The sequence below is a fragment of the Platalea leucorodia genome (assembly GCF_965183815.1).
Source record: "Platalea leucorodia genome assembly, chromosome: 4".
Lineage (NCBI taxonomy): Eukaryota > Metazoa > Chordata > Aves > Pelecaniformes > Threskiornithidae > Platalea > Platalea leucorodia.
The window spans coordinates 40,582,790-40,607,409 of NC_138826.1; the positions used below are offsets into that span (position 1 = coordinate 40,582,790).

General features: G+C 39.2%; 1 protein-coding gene across 4 annotated transcripts in view; it reads left to right on the forward strand.

The window, feature by feature from the left end:
• PCDH15 (protocadherin related 15) overlaps nt 1-24,620 on the forward strand; it is a gene marked incomplete at both ends in the record, with an annotated part of 380,170 nt that overhangs the window by 350,143 nt on the left and 5,407 nt on the right. For all 4 annotated transcript variants that reach the window (XM_082311053.1, XM_082311051.1, XM_082311054.1 and 1 more), the window contains 6 exons: nt 4,823-5,041; nt 8,897-9,007; nt 20,337-20,358; nt 21,940-21,978; nt 23,236-23,309; nt 24,148-24,280. In XM_082311053.1, coding sequence (XP_082167179.1) covers nt 4,823-5,041; nt 8,897-9,007; nt 20,337-20,358; nt 21,940-21,978; nt 23,236-23,309; nt 24,148-24,280 — 598 coding nt within the window. The remainder of the gene's footprint in view (nt 1-4,822; nt 5,042-8,896; nt 9,008-20,336; nt 20,359-21,939; nt 21,979-23,235; nt 23,310-24,147; nt 24,281-24,620) is intronic.

A 24,620-nucleotide genomic window follows, 5' to 3' on the forward strand; every position in this document is an offset into this window, starting at 1 on the left:
ATGCACTGGGAGTTTGTGTTCACTTGTCCACTGCCAGAGTTAGCTCTTTCAACTCCATAAAAAGAATCTTTTTCTGATGCAGACTCTCTTCGTGGTCAGAAAATGTGTTCCTCTTCATTTTGATGCCCTTTGAAAATACAGGAATGTCTTTTTAGGGATGTTTTTGTGTCCAGTGAAGTACACAGAATAGAATAAAGATAGGTAAAAAAGCAGTGAAGGGAAGGTTATTCATCTGCCTGGTCTGCATATGTATGGGGTATCAGCTTAGAAGCAACCTCATTAAAATGCTCCATGTGCCTGCATACTCAGCTTTTTTTTTTTCCCCCCCTCTTCTCTTTTCTCTCTTCAAAAGCTTTTAAATATTTAAATCAGCCAAATCCCGGGGAATGCTTTCGTGGCTTTAGGGTAGAGGTGAGTAAGTGTCAGTTTACTAAAGTAAGGAGACAAATGAAGTGAGAGTTTTGTAGCTTGACGTCTGAAGTAACTAAGTTTTTGCTAGCCAAGTGGGTGAACCTCAAGAGATTTGGCTCAGCTCAGGTACTTATCCAAATCTAACAAGCAATTCCTTCTGTGACCATCTTTCCTGGAGTTTTGATTTTAGAGTGACAGCTCAATGTTCTTCCTGCTCCAGTCACAGGAGACAGTAGCAATGGTTGTCCCTTCATTGGGAAGAGATTGTCAAGAGTCACAACCATCCTTCTGCCAGCCAGGAATCTGCTCCAGATCCTAGCAGAAAAGAGATCAGTAGAAGAAAGGATCATTTAATAAACTGTATGTGATGGGAGAAAGGTTAGAAAGTCAGAAAGAGATGGAGCCCCCTGTTTTAAAAACTTAATTAGCAATAAGGAATAAACATTTAGCCACAGTATTGTCCAATTGTTCAAAAATTTCATGATGTATACAGAAGAGAGAACTGTACCAACAGCACAGATTTAGCACATGAATTCTGCCAGTTGTGATTTTAACACAACTTACAAAATTATCGGGTATTGGAAGATACCTGTGGCTTTTTTTAAATGGGCTTTTTGGGAACACCCTGCTGTGTTTCTGCTTATAAAGCATAGTGGAGGCCCTGACTTTAACAGAGTTTATGTTAAACCTGTCACTGTTTGAACACAATTATCTACGAAGGTCTTTTAAGGAATGTGGAGGTAAGTTGAGGACAGAGTGGAGCAGAGCGACCTGTTCCCCTTCGCCAGTGGAGTGCTGCTGGGATACAGACAAATACCACTGGTGACTCATCCTGGTTGGTGCTGGCAGCCAGGCGCAAGTCAGAGCAACACTGGGGTCCCAAAGGTGCTTGGCTTTACACTGGAGCTGGGAGGAAAGGATAGTCAAGACAGCTAATGCCCATCAGCAGCTGAGCAAAGTCACACTTGTGACCAGCTACAGAGCTGCATTTTTACAAGAAGTAAACCTCACTAAACCAAAGCTAATGTTTGAGGCTCCCCTAATCACCTCTGGGAAATGTCGCTCAAATACATCAGGTCCTGTCCAACAGTCATTTATGAAATGAAGAGAGACAAGGAAATGCAGTGTGCTCTGGATGTGCTGGATTAATGCCGATGTGCGCAATGACAGTACATGCACAGACTGTGCCATACTCGCTACCAGGCTAATTTGAATGGGCTGCCTCACATCCAGAAGTCACAAACGAGTAGCCCAGTCCCACGTATTTGCAGTCAAGCAAAACGTTTGGCTGGAAAACAAAGACATGATTTAGAAGTCATGGGTGTAACAGCCGCGCTGTGTTCATCGCTGCCAGCTGGGGAAAACCCATGTGTCTCTCACGACATGCCGATTTTTCCCTATCCTGTACTTTGTAAGACTGATACGCAGCAAGAGATTCATACTTTTCCTTAAGACTGTTACGACTGATTACCTGGCACCTTTATTAATCAGGAATCTGTCTGGTTACACAAAAAAATGGGTCTGAATATAACTGTGCTTTGTTATTTCCTCCCTCTACCACAAACTCCTAAAAGGCTTTGAGGCCACTTAGATAATTTTACAGACTGAAATGATCAGCCTCCTTTTTTATCTTTTATATGAAAGAGGGTTTGATTTATTGGAGCATATAAAACAGTTGAATCCAGAAAATTTCTCCTGCATATATATTAAGTGGAAAACGTCCACCATTAAAAATAAAATGCTTACCCTGTCTGAATCTTTTGCACAATGTGTCATGTTTCATCATGGAGTAAATGTGCACAGTTGAGTTACGAAGCTGTTAAAATAGGGTTTGTCAAGAAAAATGCTAACAGAATTTTAACTGGGAGATTGTTAAAATTATCCAGAGGTTTAATGCTGTCCTACTTGAATGTTTTTGCCAACTCCAAGGATGTGTAACATGCACCAGTGACATCTAGCGTACAACAAAAGAATTAGAGCTCAGTTTATACTCGGTTTATATCTTGTGAATCATCATTGCAGGTCTTTAAACTGTGAAAAGGGATTTTTCTCAAATTCCAAGAAAATGTTTTGCAGAAGAAATCAAGGAATTGGTTGTGAATATCAGCAGAGCATACTAATACAAAGAGAAATTATTCTTCAAAACGCCTTGGGTTGCTTTTTGCGAGTGTGGGTCTGCGAGTGAGCAGCCACTGCTCTTCTCTGAAGTTAGTATCATGAAACCAGCACCATTTCATTGTTCAGGATGAATTGTTCTGCACGTTATGAGATCCAGCTAATATGTTACGCACAAAGATCAGAGTGCATTCTCCCCAAAATTCAAAAAAAACCAGGGCCAAACAATGCTATGAGGGTTTATCAGTAAATTAATTTGAGAGGAAATCAATTGTCAGAAATTAACAGCCTTTAAGAAGTGGTCTTTCAGGAGTGTAATTTCTGTCTCATGATCATGCTAAGGAAAAAAAAAGCTATTTCAGACTTTCTTTAGACATTCAGAGTTTATATGCAGAAATCCTTTCAGAATATTTTTTTAGCTGTTGTTTTTTGTTGTTGGTTTTTTTTTTAATCTCGGTGTTTTTCACTCATCTTTCTTTCTCCAGGAGAACCACTGTACACGTGAGGGTCTGGGGTTCTGCTGTAGCTAAGAGCCAGCAGGATCCTTCTCCATCCTAATGGGTGCCTCCTACTTTGATTTTTATAGCTGGAGCCTACTACTTGGCAGCTTGAGAGACGGTCAATCCTCACTTCAAAAGGGATCCAAGAATTTTTGTTTTCCTTTGCAAGTTAAAGCCTTGGCCAAAATATTTTTTCAAACTCCTGAAGTAAATTTCTTTAACAAATATACTGTTTGCTGTCAAAAAGTCATCCAATAGAAAATTTTCCATTACATGGGAAATAAGGTCATTTGATTAGGATTTACATTTGGCTACCTGTCTTTAAACTGCCAATTATGAGATCAGAAACTGAACTTCTTCCACTGCATTTGCTTTTTCAGAGGCTGTTCCAGTCCTTTGCTTGGTAACTATGTTATTCCAAGTTCCTCTCGTAGGTGATGCACAAACGGAAGATGGACACTTCTGTAGGTTGCAAGCAGTGACAGCAGTGTGCGGTTCTTGGTTAGCCAATACCCTAGTTTTGCCTAGGACCCAACTCTTAACAGTGTGCCTTATAGGCCTACTTGAAGCCAGTGTTTTTCTGATAGCTGTATAAATAGCCTATTGTTCCTGTAATTAGTAATATTAGTCAAGATTGTTCTGGCATTTGGCAGTGTTTGAAGAACCCTTGAATTTTAAATTACAGTTTATTGTAAGCATTTAGTGCTTTTGCTTTTAGAAGAGGTGTGAAACTCCAGAAGAAACGGCCCGCATCTTCACAAAAAAAGGAAAAGAGGAGGCAGGTTACAGTAACCTCCATCTGTCATCTTCTGTGACCTCCAATTTGACTTTAAGGAAATGAGGACAGATGATGTAGCATTTTCTAAAATGTTACTGTTTTCCTTGTTACAATTGTCCTGCATCTCTCAGGAATGTTGCTACAGATTCCACCCAAAAATTGCCGTTATGGAGAGGATGCTGTCAGGTAGCCTGAAGCCAGTGAATAAACTCCCTCAGCGCTGTGCCAAACGTTGAGAGGGCACATCCTTCAGCTACTCTGATGTTCACTCCCACTGGAGATGAGTTCATCCGAACATTGTCCCTCTGTGTTTTCCTCTTGCCATCAAACAGTCATGCTATAAGAGGAAGGTCTTACTGAAATAATTCAATACGTAATACCAGCACTACAATCTAAGAACACAGCAGAGACCTGGAAGCTAACTAGACAGAGCAGATACAAGAACGAGGTTCAGAATTGATGCAGCTGCGGGGGAAGGGAGCGGAGATTAATAAAAGCATAGTTTTTCCAAATCCCTTTTCTTTTCAATATTGAAAGGCAAGTCAAAAGGGAACAAACTGTAAGCTATCCCTCCAGCCAAAGAATTTCCCTAAGAAGCTGAGGAAAGTCCTCTAAAAGTTATCTGCTTTTAGAGCAGCATCAAGTTGATCTTCACGCCAGAGTGGGCTTCAGGGATGTGTGCAGGAGGGTTAGTTAAACCTCTGCAACAGACCACCGAAGGAAAAAGGACAAAGCAAGCCATTCGCCATGCTGCTCTCAATGGCATGGAGAACTTTTTGCCCCTAGAAATGAGGATAAGCTTCAGCTCACCTCTCCTTTTCAGTGTTTAAACTGTGTTCTGGTATTAAGTACATTGGAATTATCGCCAACATAGGGATTACAGGGAATTACTAATATTCTTAAGCACATAAAAAAGAGGTATCTGCTTTATCAGACCACAGTTATTAACCCAACTATGCAGTACTTCAAACACAGTTAATGAACTTGGCTGTAATAGTTTCCTTTTGTGACATTGAAGGTTCCTGGATGGCAAACTGCTGGATATCAACAAAGAGTTTCAGCCGTACCTGGGGCAGGGGGGACGCATCCTGGAGATCCGCACCCCAGACGTGGTAGCGAACGTCAAAAAGCAGGCACAAGCTGTAGGCTACACGGAAGGCGCGTTACTTGCTCTGGCCGTCATAATCATCCTTTGCTGTATGCCAGCTATTTTAATAGTTATGGTCAGCTACAGACAGTAAGTACTCCTCCTCCTTTTTGTGGTAGCAGTGTTGTAGTAGGGATGCTACATTTCTTAGCCGCACTGTTTTGAAAATTATCCTTCATTGCAAGGAAATTATTATACAGGGAAATACTTTTAATTTCGCTCTCATCACAAGAGTTGATCAACGCTTGATGTGGGCTGTGCATGAAAAGAGAACATGCACGGGAAGTGCATCTTGCTATACTTTCTAAAGTTGTGGTGCAGTAACTGTTTTAGAGTATGTGCCGAAACAGAAGATTAAAAGCCAGATGTTTGAAACACAAGTGTAGATTCAGAACTGAATTCCATGCCAGAAAAAAAAAAAAAAAAGGAGGAAAAAGGTGCTGTTTCAATAAATGAATCAAAAATCAAATTGTATAGCTCGAGCAAAATAAGAGGACTCAGCTTCTTTTGTTTAAATCCTAAAATACTTACAGTTATATTTTTTCCCTAGCTGTACGCTTCTTAATTGCAAATGTTTCATGAAGAATTGATTTTGTGCCATTTTAGCACTAAAGCAGCATAATATACCAGAGAGAACCTTCTTGATATTTCCACTCACCTCTCATAGACTCAAGAGGTTTAAGTAATTAGGCTAATAGACTAATTAAAGGATCAACATCATTAACAAGTTCCTCTTAACTAAGCCTTTTCAGGTCCACTCATATTTAAAATCAGTGCATTTGGTCTTAGAGGCTGCATATTTATTTATTTAATTTCTTCTCATGAAAGATTTCTAATTCCACGTGCATGCTCTGAGCACTCAAAGCATTACCAATCTTTACAAAATCAAAATATAAATAATTCTGTGCATCTTCCCCAGTAAATGGCGACATTCAACTTCTGTATGTATTGGTCTGTACCTCCATATCTTTCTGTCTTCATTTAAAAATTGGTGAACTAGCTGGCATGTGATACACCCTCATCATGGAAAACCTGTGCTCCACAGGACCATGTAGGAAGGAGTTCCCAGAGCCCTGCTGGATTTTTTGTTTGCTTTTCTTTTTTGTTTGTTTTTGTTTCTTCAAAAAATGCATTGGCATCTGCTCCCTTCATTGTGTTGAGGGCAATGAAGTGTTAGTGCCTCTGCAGACTCCCGCTGCAGCGTTGCATCAGTCTGTGGGAGAAGAGGGCATGGAAGAGCTGATATACATGTATTACACTACAGCAATTACAATCTGAACGCTGCGATAGATGTAATGCGGTACAATATGCCAGGTGAGATTTAAACTGTGCATTTTTCCTTTCTGCACTGCAGTTAGGAGTTAGCAAAGCACTATGTTAGTCATCATTTAAAAAGCGTATCCTACATGAAAAAATAGCGGCCTGCCTGAGAGCACTCTCCTTAATGACATCAGAAAAATATCCAAGGATAGCCATTTCTTGATGGTTACTGCACATTCTTTGGATTATATTTACAGCTGAGTTTCCTCAAACAATTTGGGCCAAAGGAATACATATTTTAAAGCACTTTGAAAGAGCTTGGCAAACTTCTGCGCCATTGGGATGGCAGTGCATCTCAAAGCTGCCTTACTTCTCCCAAAATTGTATATAAAATTTGCTTCCAGTGAAACACTGCTGAACCAGTTCAACCTACAATGAGTTTGATATTGTTGTTGTTATCTGAATTGCCTGTTTATTTAAGAAATCCAATAGCACTATTTTTCCCTGACATTTGTTAGGTTATCAAAAGATCATCTGTCTCTTTTAAGAGCTTTAAGGAATCTGCCTAACTTCATTTCATCAAAAAAATCACATTTTTGTTGTCTGGAAGTATGACTTGGAGTTGGATTCATAGCAGTCCAATGTGAATAAACTATATTTTTCTGAAAAATACATCACTGAAGAGTACCAAAGAAAATAAAAGGAATTTTAGTGTTAATATCAACACCAAAAGCTATCCTGAGCCTTATGGTTTGTTTTTGCATTACAGCCTTTTTTCTCCTTTTCAAAAGCAGTTTCAGTATTTTTCCTGATAACATTCTGGCAAAGTAGGTGCTCCAGTCTACTACTGAGTGTAGAGATTATAGCGGGATAAATGTAACTGTCATACTCACAGCACATTTAATGGAAATGTTAAGATTTTCTCACTGTTAAAACTTTTTACGTGCCATAGGTCCATTTTTCAGTGCTTTCCAGATCAGTGATCAGCTTACTTAAATTTTGTAAAAATAATACTTGCTGAAAAGTCATTTAATTTATAAAATTATGACTACCAAAGTGCAGCTCAGTGCCTACATTTATGACTGTAAACAAGCCAGAAACTATTATTATTCTTTTCTATTGAATAGTGGTTTTGAAATACACTATCCAGTACAATTCCATAAGGTAACCATAACTAATATATTATTTGCTAATCACCAAAGACTGGTATCTTCTAAATAAAATGAAAAATAATACTTCTTCACTGTTGAAGATGTTTTCTATAGCATTCTTGAAACATGTTAAAATGAAAAAACAGTTATAAAAATGTCACCCTAATAGTCCACCTGTTAAAGAAATATTACGAGTTATATTCATGTCTTACTCTTTTCTCTTTGTGTGTATGTGTGGCAGGGAGTTGTTTTCTGTGAGCCCAAAGCAGTTTTCCCCGCTGTAATTCATGTTTATGCTGATTGCAAAATTGTTTCAAGAGTATCACAAATAGCAGCTAAACACTGTTCAACTCTGGAAATTATGAGTCTTTAAACATGTCATTAATTCTGTAATTTTATGTGTAGAATAATTAAGTAGCATCTAGTTTATTACTCCTATTAGGTTCACTGTTTAGGACAATTGTAGCAAACAGAATTCATTTAACCTGCCTTTTTCATCTCTTTATCTTTTTTTGCATAACAAAACAGATTCAAAGAGTAAGTACTTATTTTCAGCTTTGTTTCTAACATATTGCATAGGAATACTGACAGCATAGCAGTCTTTATTTTTAAGAAGAAGGGAGTACTTGACATTCAGTAAGAGTTACTTCCTATACCCCAACTTGTTCCTGCACACCTTGTATGGTGAAGTTAAAAGTTACTTATATGGTTACTCAGTGCATTTTATTATTGCATGCTAGCACACGTTAAAGCTACAGTGGTTCAGGACATCGCCTTTTTCCTGCAGAGAAAAAAGGAAGTATTTCCATGTGTGTGGTATTCGTCAAGCAAACAAGTGCGTGTCAGGCTAGAGCGCATAGAGAGACTTCCCTAAAAAGGGTCGGGTATTGACCATCCTCAAAACCAAAGCGAGGTAGATCACTCATGTCACCTCAGTGCACTCCCTCAGTTACACACATGAGGGACCACAGGCTTTGTTTTCTGCATAGAAAACAGAAATTTGTTTCACAGTGAAAATAGTTTTTTCAGGAAACCTGTTCATTGAGACAGGAATTCCCAGCCGACTCTAATGAGAAAGGAATTGTAAGTGATAACTTCAACTTTGCCAGAGACTTTTTTTTGTGTTTAAAATTACAGTTTCTTGGCACTTGAAGGAAGCACTTGACCAAAGAGCTTACTCTCTGCACTGTAGTGTTGGGCAGCCAGAACAGATAAACCTCCTAATGAGAGCAGCGTCAAAGCTAGCTACATACATTATTTCCTGGGAAATACCTGCCGCGGCAGTGACGTAGGGCTCGTCAGGAGGTTTCTGTCCAGGGGGAGCTCTGAGATTCCACCAAGAGAGAACAAGTAACGGAGAGCTGAAAAAGCCAGGAAAAGATTATTGTTACTACATTTCTTTGAAGAAGACAAAACACAGGGATGTTTTGAAAAGTGCAGGAAAAAAAGCATAGAAAACTTTACATCTTGGCTTATGTTAGGGTATAGAGTGTTTCTAATGAGTATTTCTCCTTCCCTACGTGGCTTACCAAAGGCGACAGGCTGAATGTGCAAAGACTGCAAGAATCCAGATGGCTTTACCAGCAGGCAAACCAGCAAGCACCACTGCCAATAACCTCTATGAAGAGCTTGGTGACAGCACCATGTGAGTATTCCTTGTGATACATCAATAACATTGTTAGTGACTGCAGCCATGATTCACTTTCCAGGGATATCGCTTCATGCAGTCTATGTCAAAAAGTCTTTTCTTCATGAAGGGGTCTTTTCCCAGCTGCTTGGGGTTCTCAGACATCCGGAAAATAAGTAGGACAACTAAGGAGAGAAAAAACAACTTAACCTGCTAACGGGGATTTGTTGTAGTGCACGGGGGAATCTTCAACAGGTTTTAAGTTGGCAAAAAGCAGAGTATAACCAGATGTTTTTTTATAGAGCAAGAGCCTACAGCAGGCCATTGCTACCAGGGTGAGCCAGGACTGGGCTCCTTTAGTGCCTTTGCAAATCCAGACCAGCGTGCCACATTTTTCAAAGCTGTTGACTAAACACATTCAGTGACATTGCTGCCCCAAAGTCCCCATGTGCTGTAATAAGAAATATTCTGTTGGGTAAAGTGGGAGGGGTTGTTCTAAATTTGAAACTATTTGAATATTGAAATTAAAGATAAAGGGACTATCAAAATAGAGAAACCACTGGCAGTTCAATGAATGTATCTTTTACCTATTATATGCTCGTAAAATAATAATAGTGCAAAGATGCCTATGTTTTCATGCTTCTGTAAATCTGAAGTTTATGGACTCCAACAATTTAATTCTCAGTATGAGAATACTACAGTGGAGAATAGGCAATTAATAGTTCTATCACACTGGAGGGTTTTGTTGATAAGCTTGCCACACTTACTCGTTTATGTTTATATTTTAAAACTAAGTAACGCTGAAGAGCACAGCATTAATAATATGTTTGGAGGCAGGTATTTTTTTGGTCAACTTCTGCTCTATTTTCAATCATTATTTGTTTTGCTGAGAAAGTTGAAATTTTACAGATGCTGTGATTGAGTTTATAAAACGTTAAGGGAGCATGACAAAGCGTATCACTGCTGCTTTAACTCTTGCCCATATGAGCGCACTCTCTGCGTTTGAAATAATTCCAGAGCTTGAGCTTTTCTGTATAAATAGGGGAGCTATACTTGAAGGAAGAATAGCTTCTCCTAACTGCTGAGTTTCCTCCCATGCCTTTTGCCCTTGTGAAGTGTTACTGCTTGGGCAGGAAGGGAGGAAAAATATATGTTCGACAGTAGCTTATAGTCGCATTTTTGAATGTGAGCACTTCTGCTTGTGAACCACATGAGATCACATCTGTACACTTACACATACAGTGAGGTGCCCTGCTGGATAAAATTCCTCTTTCTTTTGCATTTACCTGAATTTCTACTGAAATTAATGACTCACTGCTACTGCTTTTACTGGCGGTGATATAAAGCTGATTATCTGTGGGAACTGGCTATCAGAGTGAATGAATCTGTGTTTTGTACTGATGAATACCTTATGCTAAAGCCAGAACAAGGCTCATTGTGCTGGGTTTTTACCTGCACAGATTTTTTCATGTTTTAGTACTGCAACATATAGGTGCAAATTTACACATTTGCAATATTGACTTTGAGGCTTAGATTTCTGTTCATTTTGACTAAAAATAGTTTTCATTGCACCAATAAAGATGTCATATTTGGAATATTTTCTCGCAGATGTCTTTGCATACAGCTAAGATGTACACATATCCATCATGCTAAGGAACTGATTAAACATAAAACAGTAAAAACCCTTATAAAATATATGGAAATCGTTAGGATTTTAAAGAAAATAACATGCTTCAATAAAAATAATTACAAATGATCTTTTTTTTTTTTCTTCTGTCAAATATTTGATTTCAAGGTACTGGTATAGCTTAGGAAATTATTCTTTGGGAAATACCTTTTATTAACATTTTTTCATGAATTGTAGTACAATGTTTCCTGTCTTTAGTTGTCCTAAGACAGTCATCTTTCATTTGCAGTGCTGCCTTGTGCCTTGTTTTCTTAATTTGGTGTTTATAGCAAATGAAATGGAACTAAGCTCTTCAGTTTTAAATCTGCCTTATCTCATAATTTTCGTTTTTCTCTGTCTTTGGATACGTAGGCATCAGTAAGTAAGCTCATTTCATTGTCTTAATATTTGTAGTTAGTAGAAACAGTAGTTAATTTTCCTTTCAGTAATTCCCATTAAACCTTGCAATCCGAAACTCATATTTTATTTGTCCATTGATCAAGTACAGGAAAGACATTTACTGTGAAGTTTCAATACTTCTATGCTTCTTTATCCTTTTCTTGGACGTAGAGACGAAGTATGATTGCTGAACTTGAATGGTATTATTTCTAAAGCCAAATAGTCCTACTACCTTAAAAAAAAAACCAAACAAAACCAACACTGTAGTGTTGCTTTCGGTTTGTGGACTTAAGATCTCACAATTCGATGCGAGCAAAATCTTCCTCATCTGCTATTTACAATTCCTTGCAAGGCAGGTACTTTTCTTTCATTTTACAGAAACGTGCTTCAAACTGGTGGGCTGATGTTTCTCATTGATTAAAATACTGATACATAAACAGAAAAAGATTGCAGGATGACCTCACCGCTGAGAGGCATCATCTGAAGCGAGGAAGGAACTGAGAAGCTTTTGAAATAATCCATTCCAGTAGCAGAAAGGTTATGTCATCTTGCATGAGCCTTCTGCTGGAGGGTTTCCTTCAAGTTCAGAATCATTTCTTTCTCTTGCCTCTAAATAGACTGAGGGTGCTTGACCAACCTCAAAGTATGCTTCTTTAGAATAAAGAATTCGTTTATTATTAGTGTGAAGTCAATTATTTTTCATACAGTTATATTCTGCCCAAAGGCAAGCCTTAGGCATACTGTTTCTTGGAGAACTGCAGTGCTCGGGGAGAGTTTGTTCGCTGGTATAACCCTTTGTGGCTTTGCTGGGTGTTATTTGCAAATGCGAGAGTGATCCCTGTACTCTGGGCAGCGATTCTTCGCATCGGTCCTCTCAGGTCCCTGTGAGCGTTAGGAAGCTGTAGTTTCCCTGCGTGGGTGATCTCCTAGCCAAAACAAGAAACAAAAGTTAAGAAGCAAGTGTGTTTCATTACTAAGTACAGGCCTTCAGGAGACTTTTACATATTAAATAACTTAGAGGAGATTTAATATCTCTTAATTAACTCCTAGCCAGTATCTAGGTATTTAAATTTCTTTTTCAGTTTTGCTAGGGAATATTTAACCACCAGAGGTTACATTTCCATTAATTTAGATTTGGTATTTTCTGAGATAGGAAAAAACAGCACCAAAAAAGAGGGAACAATCTGACCAAGAGGTCTAAAACTTCATCTTCCAGCATTCACATAATCACGTAAAATGTAATTTTTTCCCCTATTCCCTTTGTTAATAAAGCCTAACCCTTTTTTATCTAAATTCTAAAGAATATGACTCCAATTTTGTTAGAGGCAAGACTTAGAATTTTTAACTTAGAAGGTTTTGTGAAAATATTGGGCAGCTCTAAAATAGCACTAAATAGTTTTTAAAAGCACTAAAAATAGTTTTATATGGTATTTTTGATTTTTGTGTGTGTGTGCAGAAGTCATTGGTACTCATGCTATACTTTAGCTGCAATCGCTTAACAGCAGAAAATAGGAAAGTTTTAAGTGTGGCATTCAAAATGTGGAGTACCAGTATTAGGCAGAGGTAGTGAAGCTATAAGTGAATTGTACAAAAGTGGAATGCAATCTTTATACCCTGTTTCTACCATAATGTCCCCTTATACCATCGTATTCTCGCCATAGCCTGTCCTACAGATTAATATTTCAGAGAGCTTTTTAGCATAGGTGTCCTTTTTAAGACTGTTTTTGGTGGGGTTTTTTTAATCCCTGTGCTAGACAGCACATCTTTTTAGTTACAATAAATTTGTATATGGCAGCAATGGAAATGCATTTTGATTCGGCCTCATTGCTGACGAGGGTAATCTCGTTGAAAGGATAAGGGTTTTGGTTTTAGCTCTGTCTGACCTTGGCCAACATCTTAAATTTGTCACACGTTGGGGGGAAATAAGTTTCTTTTCAGCCTCAAGTAAGCATTATTTAAAATAGGGCTCTAAAGGTACACTTTTCTAGCTGGCAGTTTGGGGATGTTGATTTTAAAATACTGCTTATCTTAAAATCTGCTCAGAATTTTGTGGTATTAAAAATACTTGAGAAAGGTAGGTTAATGAGGCACTCAGGTGCTAGATGATTTCCATGAAATGGTGAGACTTTTGGGGGTAGAAATTCAATGTAATGCAACTGCAGGGGTTTTTCATTTGGATTAACATGGTGCAGAAATGAAATTATACACAGTGATATTTCTGCATCAGTATGTATATCTTAAATGCAAGAAACAATGCCCAGCATGGTAATTCTTTAAGAATCAGTGTCGGAAGAATGGTCTGAGTACCATATGCATCTCAGCTGACTGGCTTCAGCTCCCGTTGGCCACCTCGCAGAGACCCTACGGGTCTACACTTCAGGTGTGCCCTGTGCACCTCTGACTCCTCCTGGGGCCGCGGTTTCAGGCTCACCATTGGCTCGAGCCAAGTTCTAATTTTGTGTGTGACCTATGGCCAGTCCTTAGAAGGCAATGCAGGCACACTTAAATACTGCCTAATCGTACATGTGTTTTATAGAATAGCAGAGTTTTGATGCACAATTATTATAGAATAGGTTTAGTGTAAAAACCCCTGTGAATATTCTATGTTGGCTGTGTGCAGTATGGCACAGTGCCACTGCCATTTGAACGATGGAGACAGAATTATACATACATACAGTATACATATCATGATTCTGTATTATCTCATAGAGAAACTGTATTGCATAGCTACATAGCATTGATGTTTTGTGTCACTGGGGAGATGGTGTACAGTATTGACTGATACTTTTGAAATCCAAGGTTTTTTTCAGGCACTGGCACAGGCTGCCCAGGGAAGTGGTTGAGTCTCCATCCCTGGAGGTATTTAAAAGACAGGTAGACGTGGTGCTTGAGGACATGGTTTAGTGGTGGACTTGGCAGTGATAGGTTAACGGTTGGACTCGATGATCTTAAGGGTCTTTTCCAACCTTAACGATTCTATGATTCTATGATTCTAGGTTAACTTATTTTTTAACTTGCTGAGTAGCTGAAAACTTCTTTTGATTTTTCTTTCTTCTCAAGTCCTTCTCCCCTAAAGAAGATGTAAAAGTAAATGTCTTGCCCAGTAGTCTAGTAAATGTGATTTTCTGTTGGATAGTAGTAGTTTGCTAGAAGTAATTTAATGGCTCTGATTCATATCATAAGTTCTTTTTTTCTCTCTCATAAGTATCTGTGTCCATGCATGTTTCCTCACATGTGATTATCTTCTTTTCTTTCAAGTCTTTTTCTTCTCTACCATTTCCAACAAAGCAGGGGAAAAAAGTCAGTCTTAGAAGAAGGAGACCGTCAGAGAGTTATAAGCAGCTTTGCTTCCCGTGCTATTGAGGCTCACAAGCAATCTAATATCAATGGATCATTGAAAAATAATCTCCCCAAATCTTCAAGTAACATTACTTTTTTATCTGATGAGAACCCATTAACTACTCAAAACCCCTTATATGTGGAAGGTGTCACTCAAAGTCCCGCTGCTGCTGGGTTTCTACGGAAAAGAAACGATACTCTAGATACTCTTTCTCCTTCAAGACTAGTCTTGAGAGATGCCTCTTTGGGAGGCAGTCACCGTGCATGGACAGTACCAACTCACGTTACCAAGAGGCACGCGCCTGGTTCTCTGAGTAGGCCAGTTATCATGGACCCCATTCAGTGGCAACAGGAGAAGCTCAAAGCAGAGAATGAAGGAATTGAAAATCAACATAGCAATGTTGACATTAGCAGTCCACTATTTCAAAATATAAGTGGCCCCAAGCTAACTGTAAAAGAGAAGGCAAGACAGTTTGAGCAGCAGGCTTTGCAGGAAATGAAGCAAGTGAAATCTCCTGACGTGAAATCCATCCGATCACCAACGCACAGCATCTGTTTCCAAGAAGGAGAGAACGTGCTAGAGCAGTCTCCTAAAAGCGTGGTTGCTTCTCCTTGCCTTCGCTCTTCTCCTCTGTCCTCTCCAACACCTTGTGCTGAAGTAGTTGAACCAGAGGCCTCCGCGGTCCCCTCTGTAATCGTCACTCACCACGACTATCCTGAAGAACTTTCTCCTCCACCAACTCACAAACCAACTCCTCCATCTTTCAGGATAAAGAAATCAGTTTGCCAAAGTTTTCTAGCTCCTCAGACCAAAGAAGTTATAGAAAGCATTCCAGATCCACCTAAAATTCCCCCACCCCCACCTCCACTGCTGCCACCTCCACCACCACCTCCATCCCCCCCTCTGTTGCCACCGCATCCTCCGCCTCTGCCCACAGTTTCTCTTTCTTCTTCATCTCCTCTTAGCACCCAGCACCTCTCCCCTGCCAAGCATTCAAAATCCCCTGCCAGACAGCCAGCTGTACCACCACCGGCCACAGTGCCAGAGCCTCCTCCCCGTAGGGAGCTGAAAGGTATTCTTAAAAACATTCAGAATTTAGCAGCGATTGAAAAGTCTGTGGCCAACATGTACAGCCAAATAGACAAAAACCACGTTCTGCCCAAGCACGTTTCTAAGCTCAAACCGTTTGCAACACCAGAGCTGCCAACTCCAGAAGCTGTGGCTGAGCACAACCAGCAGAATGGCAACTTGAGCTGTGTTGTGGAGGAGCTTGAGAAACGCTTTCCATCTCAGTCGACAGCACTGTAATATTTACAGTTGGATGTTTTCTGCATGTAATGTTTTGAGTGAGATGACTCTAATGCAGCACATGGTATCTGCCTCAGACTCTCTAGAAATTCAGACTTTTTCCCTTTCTCTGCTGTGTATCACTACTTATTCAGTCCTAATCCCAAAATTGAGAGACATTGTCTTCCCTGTTCACTTGGAAATTTGTAATGTATAACAATTCTACAAGCTGTTTTCTCAGAGCTACATCTTACTGTTCTATGATGCTGGTTCTCAGTCTGTTTACCAAAAATTCTTGGGAAAAACTGTCCATTTTTACCCAAGGATCAGTCATAGACGGCAGAGGGCTTCATGCTGCTTTACGTAAAGCAGCCTTCACTGTAGGTAATATCAGTAAGCAGAGTGATTTTTCTGCAGCTGTAATTGGAATCTCTTGCTTTGCCCATAAAATGTACCACCTGGGAGGAATCTTGCTGTCAAATATTGGATGTCAAAGAAAGCAAGTACTGATAGTAAGCAGGCTCAGCAATAGTGAGCCGGAGTTATTGCAGTAATGCATCATCTTATTCCGTGGGAGATGACGCAGCGCTCTGCTATGCTGGCATGCTTTCTTTCAGCTCACGTTTGCATCTCAAGTCAGAAGAAGGGGTTTGTCTTGATTTGTCAGTAAACCTGTCTGTCTTCCCTCCTGTTACCTATGTTCTGCCTTCCATTGCATTTTTTATATTGTAACTGCATGTTAAAAGTTGTTATTTTGTAAATTTCTTTAATGTACAAAGCGTTTGTTTGTTTGTTTGTTTTTTATTTTGCATGTGCATGTTGTTGGCGTCTCTCTTCAACTTTCATGCTAGTATGCCATGAGCTTTACAGCTGAAACATCTCGCTTATCTTAAATTGTAATAAAGTCACTCTGATTAGTGTCACCATTTGAAGATTTTTCAAGTACTTGTAAAAATCCATGTAATATGGATTTACTTACTGACTTTTTTGCTCACAGTCATCTAAATCAGACCTTTACATTAAATATATCAATTATAGTAAATTAGCTTGTCCTTTGAAAAAAAAAAAAATGGTAAGTAAAAGCAGTTTGGGCATTTAAATGAATGTTAGTTTGGTTCAACTTGAAAATTTCCTTTCAGTCTTGTGCCAAAATTCAAAATATTCCTGTTTAAAATGACAATTTTAAAAAACATATTGGGAAAGGCAAATATTACATAATGAAGAAAAACTAAAAACCCAGTTCAGTATCAAATGTTGGAACTCTGAGCAAAAAGGTAATTAATTATTTATCAGACTGTCTCGAGATACTCAGCATTTCCGTGGTGCTTGGCTTTTTCTCTTTTTTCTTTTTTTTTTTAAATCTGCAGTTAGGACATGTACGGATACTTCAGTCAGAAACTGCTGAAGGTAGTTTCTCTTCTTTGTCCCAGAGCCAAACTCCGTGAACTCGGTCTTACAAGTTTCACTGATACATTAGAATTTTTCTTTGCTTAAAACTCTTGTGGGGCTAGACTTTAGTTGCAAGACATATAGTAGCTAATTGTGTGAGGGGAATGATTGTCGATCATAGCATTTTTGCTGTAACAGAATTTGTATAATTTACGAGATGCACGCATGTAGAATACCTGCCGATGATGCTAAATTCTCCAAGAGTGGCACTACTGCAGCACCAGCAGCAAATTGTCAAAGTTCAGCAGCTAGTAGGTAGAGAAACTTTTAAGATTTAAGAGCCAGAATTGGAAGATGACTGACATGTGTACTTGCTTCTGTGTGTCCAGGCGTGGAGACAGCGGGACAGTGGAAAGTGTGCAGAGATGAGCATGAGAAATTATTGTGCTAAGCATGTTCAAGGTGGATCAACCCGTAAGACAGAGATTTGAATTTAAGTACCCAAATCCCACTTTAGAGCTTGTAGACCCATAACAGATGCTTTTGTGAAGTTCATTACATCACTAGTGAAATATTAGACAAATATGACCTAATTTTGTAGTGTATAGTGTCACGCAGCAAAGCTGTAGGTGTTTAGTAATTCACAGCGTAAACTCCAAAGGTTTTATTTGGCTACAATTATTTGTGGCATTCCTTAAGCAGGAAGAATGGACACCACACAGGAGGTCCTTTTTAAATATTTGGTTTCATCAGTCTCAGAAGAGTCTGTGGGGGTCATGGTAATCAGCTCCTCACTAATGAGGAGCACCTACTTTCTCATTCTGGAAGCCTTTATTAAGTTGGAAAGTTTACAAAACCTAGTTTCATTTTGTCTGGAATGAATGCAGCCTTGGTTCTCCTGCTGGTTTTTTGAATAGGCTTTGTTAAAAAAGTCATTATATTAGACCGGGAAAGAAACTGTACCAGTAGTGTGTATTTTTAACCTAATCCTCTGTCCCGTTGAGATGTCTGGATGCTACTGCAGTTCTGCAGCACTACAAAGTATTACAACCAATATATTAGTTGGTAAGAAGTTGAGCCTATATAAGCTTATTGACTCCTCTTCAGTTTGTCTGATTTGGTTAATTAGGGTCAGATGTGACCCTGGATATGTCTCTCATCCTTTCAGCAGCAGCTTCACTGAGTTCTGAGCAGGAGCGGAGATTGCATCAGTGGAGAGCGCTTCTTTGCAAACCTGTTCGCAAAGCTGAAATTGAGCAGTAGCGTATCATTACTCATCTCCCTTCCAGATTCTTTCTCCTCAGTTCCAGTTATGAACTGCAGGAAGCCTCCATTTTAAGAGTCAGGGCAAACTGATAAGCAATTGCCTCCTCTGAGTAGTAGCTGTAGTATTTGGGCTTTATGATGCTTTTGCTTTTAGTATGAAAACAGATATAAGGTATGAAATAGCAAATGCCTGCTGGGATGCCGGTAATTGCGAAAATTGTTGCGTTAGGCAAATCACAGTTCCCTTAACCTGCGTTAGCAATACAGACCTGTGAAAGTTCAGCACATTTTGTACATGTAACTTCATTCTTGTTTTATCTTTCATGTTAAGTACCAGCAGTGTATACTAGCTGTCATATTATCCTACATCCTCATAGGCACTATGGCCTTGCTTCCCATTTTGCATTGAAGATTTCTCTCCGACTGACTGCAGTGAAGTCTGGCTGATAATGTTTATCCAGAAGCAATTCCTCCCTCGGTGGAGAGCTTTAATTCCTTCCTGGAACCAAATGATGTTGTTTTGACCTTTGCCTTTTTGTCAGAATAGATCCTTGTGCTGTATTGAGTGAATGGGTATTCTTTGTTTTTTGGGGTGTTTTTTTCCTTCTAATCATGGCCACACAAAACTGTAAGAGAAGTATAAGCATTTCTCAAAACACAGCATGGTGCTATTTTTAAGAAAGTTGAATTCCAAATTGAATGAGAATTACTTACATTGCGCTTTTAATCTGCAATATAGCGACTACTCAAGAGCAATTAAGAATAATAGGCTTACTTATCCTCTGTGCAACACAAGACCTTCTTTATCTGAAGATTGTTGTAGGCGATATGGAAACTAAATACAGTGTTCCTCAAGTGCACTTTCAAAAGTCACAGATCGTCTTTTGATGATAAATCTTCATTTCAGTTGTTCATTAGTTTTATATTATATGGGCAACAGCATTAATTTAATGCTGATAATCAATTCCATGTGCTGAATATTAATAGAAAACTTTATTATAGATGATGATATTAAAGAATTAAAAGGACTTCTACTCTGTTCTTTATTATTTACTCAAGTGTAATTAAAGACTTTCCCTAGACTGCTGTCTGTGTACTGGGTTAAGCTCAACATAATTTTGAGCATTTACCCTTTCCTTCTTAAAAAAAAAAAAAAAAAAAAAAAAAAAAAAAAAAAAAATCAAGGCTTATCTTTAATAATAATGCTAAGACCTAAATTGCTGTTCCCTAGTTTCGTCTAAACCATCTTAATTTTCTGGCACAAAATGTGAAAATAGAGAGCTTGATAGACATAAGTGCATTTGTCATGCATATGAATGGCTCCAAGAAAATGAATTAAAACAACAAAAAATTTCCAATAGGATCAAAAGCACAAAGCCTGTGGCAAAATAATCATAGATAGCAAAAATAATTTAACTCCTCCCCTGCACAGGAAATGTTAGAGAATGTGTAATTTTAATAATAATGTTGTTACAAGAAATTAGTAATAGAAGCTCCAGGCCAATTTCTAGCAGGTCCTGAATGGATACAGAAAGTCCAGAAGTAGAAGAGAAACTGTTTCACTGCTTAAGCAGATGCGTGAAGTAAGAGTCTCTTTGTAGATGGCCTCTGAGACCTCGGAGGTGACTAGGCTGGACCTCTCTTGTGGGAACACAAGGAAAACCAAACACAGCATTCATCCCCTTTCCCTTTGCTGTGTTCTACTGGGTGCACTGGCTCTCTGGCTTTTGGGGATTGGGGATTTCTTCTCATTCATTTGCAATCTAAAGCAAGAAAAGATCCCAAAGATTCACTAGCCTTTCTCATGCGATAATTCGTATGTCCAGAGCAAATCTAAAGAAAAACATATTTTGTATTGTAGGTATGTATTTCTTTTCTTGCTAGTAATATTTCTAATTACATTATCTTTTCACCTCTCTCCAGAAAGAATGGCTATATGCATCTTTATATAGTCTCACAGAAATGTACTAATTTTTTTTTTTTCTTTTTCTGACTTCTAGGCGAGGATATGCACAGCAAGAGGTAAGGCTGTTCCCCAATTATGTTTAAAGTATTAATCGCATCAACATACTTTTCCTATACAGCCTATGTTGTGAAACTCATTGCTACTGGGTGTTTTAGAGGCCAGAAATATGAAGTGGTTCAAAAAGTTCACGAGGCATAGATTCACTGGGGGCTAGTAACCATCGTGGCACAAACGTAACCTCCACGCTAGGAGGCTGCTGCTCAACAAACTGCCAAAAACATTTTCCCAGGGACTTCCCTCCGTGCTTGCTGTGCTTTCTTACGGCACGTCTAATCATCTGCCGCGGCTCACTGTCATGGGCCTGGGACTGCACTACACAGACCTTCTCTGCAACTCAGTGTAGTCTGTCGTTCTTGCAGCATCTTTTTCTCCAGCAATGAGTAACATGGAGAGTTTCCTTCAGAAATCTGAATGAACTCATTTAATAATTGGAAAGTTCTCCAAAATATGTTTCTATCCTAAAGGCTGATATTTACTGCTGGGAGTTGGATCGGTTTTACTAATCTTAAGGTGTGCGTCTGGAGCCTACTGCTCCTTCTTCAGGAGTGTTCTACAAACGGCAAGCTTTCTGTTGTTCTGTTGTGATTTTTTCCTCCCTTTGCAGAGATGATTTGTGTCTCTTAATTCAGATACAGAACTTCCCTGTCTCTCAGGGTTTGGTTTTGGCCAAGAAACTTGGCTGCAATAGTGCCACCAAGTTTTGGGAGGAGTGTGGGGATAATGGTGCTGACTTTCCTGAGTAAATCTGATCCTAATTTACAAAAGAGCAAGTGATGCGCATCGGTCTGTCATTTGCAGAAAACTGGAGCTGCAGAGTAATTAACAACATGACTACCAAAAATGACTCATGTTTAGCTGTGACACACCTGAGAGGAGCCATATCATCCTGTCGGTCCTCTCCATGCAGCCTCCCGGGGTCTTTTCCTTCACATCAGCATGCTTTTCTCCCTGCAGGCCACATACAGAAAGAAATCAAACATAAGCTGTAAAGAAAACAACTGAGATAATCCTTTACTGTCTTATTGGTATTGTGAATTAAAGTATATCTGTGGTTGCGAGGTACTTGGTTAAAAGCCACAGAAGTATATAAATATAGATAGAGAATTAAAGCAATGGTATTGCAGTAGAAGCTTGGGTAAGAAATCAAATCACTGCAGGTTTTTAATAGCTGAATCACAGACTTTACTGCAGATTCCCATAGATTTGCTTTCTACCTGTTGTGGATAATTTTTTGTCTGCCATTGTCTCCCTGCTGCCTCCAACATACACCACACAATAGTTCTCGGGCTCTGAGGGAAGTTCTTGAGTTAAATAATTTAGAGGATCACCACATAAACTGGGAATTTGATTTTATATTAGGCAAAAGAAATAGTGGACTGTAAAGTGATTTTACTATATTAGGTGCTTTATCAGTGTTCTACTTCTCACTGAGTACGGCAGTATCCAGGTGACTGCCGTACAAAAGGCTCTGAAGGACCTGTGTTCTTAGGATTTCTTTCCAATCTTAACTCAAACACAAATGACCTGCACTTTAATCGTTGCTGCCTAATTAACTCCTTTCTAATTTTCTTTTGTAGCAACAGCAGTTGCTGAGACCTTCCCTTCTCAGACCAGAGGTACCACTATTTTTCATTTCTTATTTATTCTACAGCTTCTAAAATGGCTTTTACATAAGTTCCTAATAAAAACTTGTCTGTCTTAGGTAATATTTCCCCCCCTGACTCTTTTAGATGAAAAGGAAAGTCCTGACATTGTTACCCTGTTTATGTTGTTTTAATTAAATATACTGCCTCTTAGTATTTTTCCCTTGAGCATCTTTCAGTTGTTCCCATGGACTTCAACACACAGACTGAAAGCTCTCCTAGCTTCGTGTCCAGAGTCACAGACAGAATAATTTTCTTGCTGTCCAACTGCAGTCTTATTTTTTCAGATGTCAGTCAGCTGATAATTGATTGTTGTACCTAGAGATGAAGTAAGCAGTTGGCCTGCCAAAGTAACGGAAGCATTAGCACACTGCTGTGAAGCGCAAAGGCAGCTCTGGATTATAAACCCAATACTTTCTATTTCAAATCTTTTAGACCCGATACCGTTTCCCAAATAAGCAATAGAGCAAATGCAGCTCTTGTGAGACATTGCTATTGATGGTATTTTTGTGGTACAGAATGGTGATCGTTTCTGCAGTCATTATAAGGAATTACGACGAGATGCTCTGACGCAACTTTAAATTCATTGGACCGGAGAAAAACCTCTAGGAAGCTGTAAGATAGAGATGACACGCAGTCCTGTGCCAAAACGCAAGCCCTGGTGCTCTGTGTCGATACTGCAGTTCAGAGGTATTCCACAGAGCAGCCTAATACCAAAGAGTGTGTGTGAAAGAAGCTTAAGGACACGCTGGCGCTTTTGTAGGATACGGACAAGTACTTAGCTTAGTCGAACGCTGCTCGTGATTGTTGATGGTTAAGAAAACATTAAAAAAAAGAGACCTGACAAACACTGTAAGTAAAATAGCCCTAATCTTTCAATGCAGCTTTTTCCTTTGAGAGAGGCGCAAGAAGTGACAGCGTATTTGCTGTGAGTCCAGTTTACTGAATGAGGTTTTTGTACAGGATAAGGGAGACAGGGTCCCACACCAGAACAGCATCTGCGTTTAGCTGACTTAGAACAGCTACTCCCAGGGAATACACCAGGAAAGGAGTCATTTAAAGCTCCTGATGGCTTCTCATTGTGGTTCTTGACAGTTGTCAATGTTCCTCAAATTATTATCATTTTTTATTTTGCTTGTTTGCACTTGAAGATACTGTTCTTTGCACCTTTTTCATCAGTCATTACTGTGTACAACTGTTTGCATTCAATCAGTGTTTCTCTTCTGACAGGAGTTAAGTATGGAGTCTGGAATTGATCCAGGGCAGGAATACTATGGGCAAGATTACTACAGTTATGAGCATGGGTATATCTTCATTTTTTCCTATATATTTCTGAACATGCTGCTTTTCCAGGTTGGTGATGTTTATTATTACAGTATGTAATCTGGACACTTTCCTTCACCTCAGGATTGCTTTAATCTTTGTGTCCATGAAGGTGTGCGCTGACAACAAAACTCTTTTTAGAAGTTAAGGGGGCGTTGTATAACTCCCTACTTCTTTAAGAATCTAATTATTATGCTGCAGAGTGTATACCCCATCTATCATGCTGGTTTGGTATTCACTTTTTTTATTTGCATATTTCTGCTGTCTTGGAAATTAATTTCCATCATCTCCTCCCCTTTTGTGGCTCACCAGCCTGAGTTCAGTGACTGATACTTTCTGCTCACGGTTCCCAGCCAGCGTCTGGCCTTTTACATTTACCTAGAAAACATCATCCTGCCTTGTTCTGATAATGCCTGTCTGACTGCAAGCACTTCAGGGATTATTGCTGTTCTTACAAGCTTGCAGGGATTTCCAGAACCGATCCCAGGGAACCTGCTCTTTCATCCCCCAATTTAAAAAAAGGTACCCCAAAAAATCAGGTACCTGGAAAGAAGGTCATTGCACTTGGGGGATTCTTGACTGATCCCAGAGACCTGGCAATGCGGGCCGCCCTCCAGTTGTAACGGGTTTACAGCCAATTGCAATAGGAAGAGGGTTTGGATTGTGTTACTGCTAAGGAAAAAAAAAATCAAAGGTAGAGACAAAAGAGAGCAAAGAAATTCTTGTCCTTTTGGGATGTGTGTGCATTTGTTGCTGTGTGTGGAGACATGCGTGAACATGTTGGTGCACGTTATGAAGAAGCGACGGTATTTTTGCCAGGTATGAACTGCCTCAGTATGGGAGCCGCCGCCGATTGCTGTCTCCTTCGGGGATGTACGATGAGTACGGGGAAGTCGTGGTGGAGAATGATGGTGGCTACTACTATAGTCCGCATGGATCGACAGCAGAAGAGGTAAGCATCTCTGGTGTGTTTATTCCATCTCTGCAACAAGGTGAAGGACTATTAAACCTTGTCAAAGGTATTTTGTAGTTGATTAGAATATTGTGTTCTGTATAGACCAAATAAGCAGCTCTTCCAATACTAATCATTGTTTGCCCTTCTGATGACCAGTAAAGTTTTGTGTCAGCACCTCTTTCCCTTTTTCTAGAAATAAAAAGAAATTGCAGAGTTTCTTTTAATAGCCACATCTATTTTTCCCTCAATGTAGATTTCTTGTTCAATGAAAAATCCACGTAGCCTTAGGTAATTCCATTTTACATTGTTAACCAAATAGGGTAATACTAATATTCAG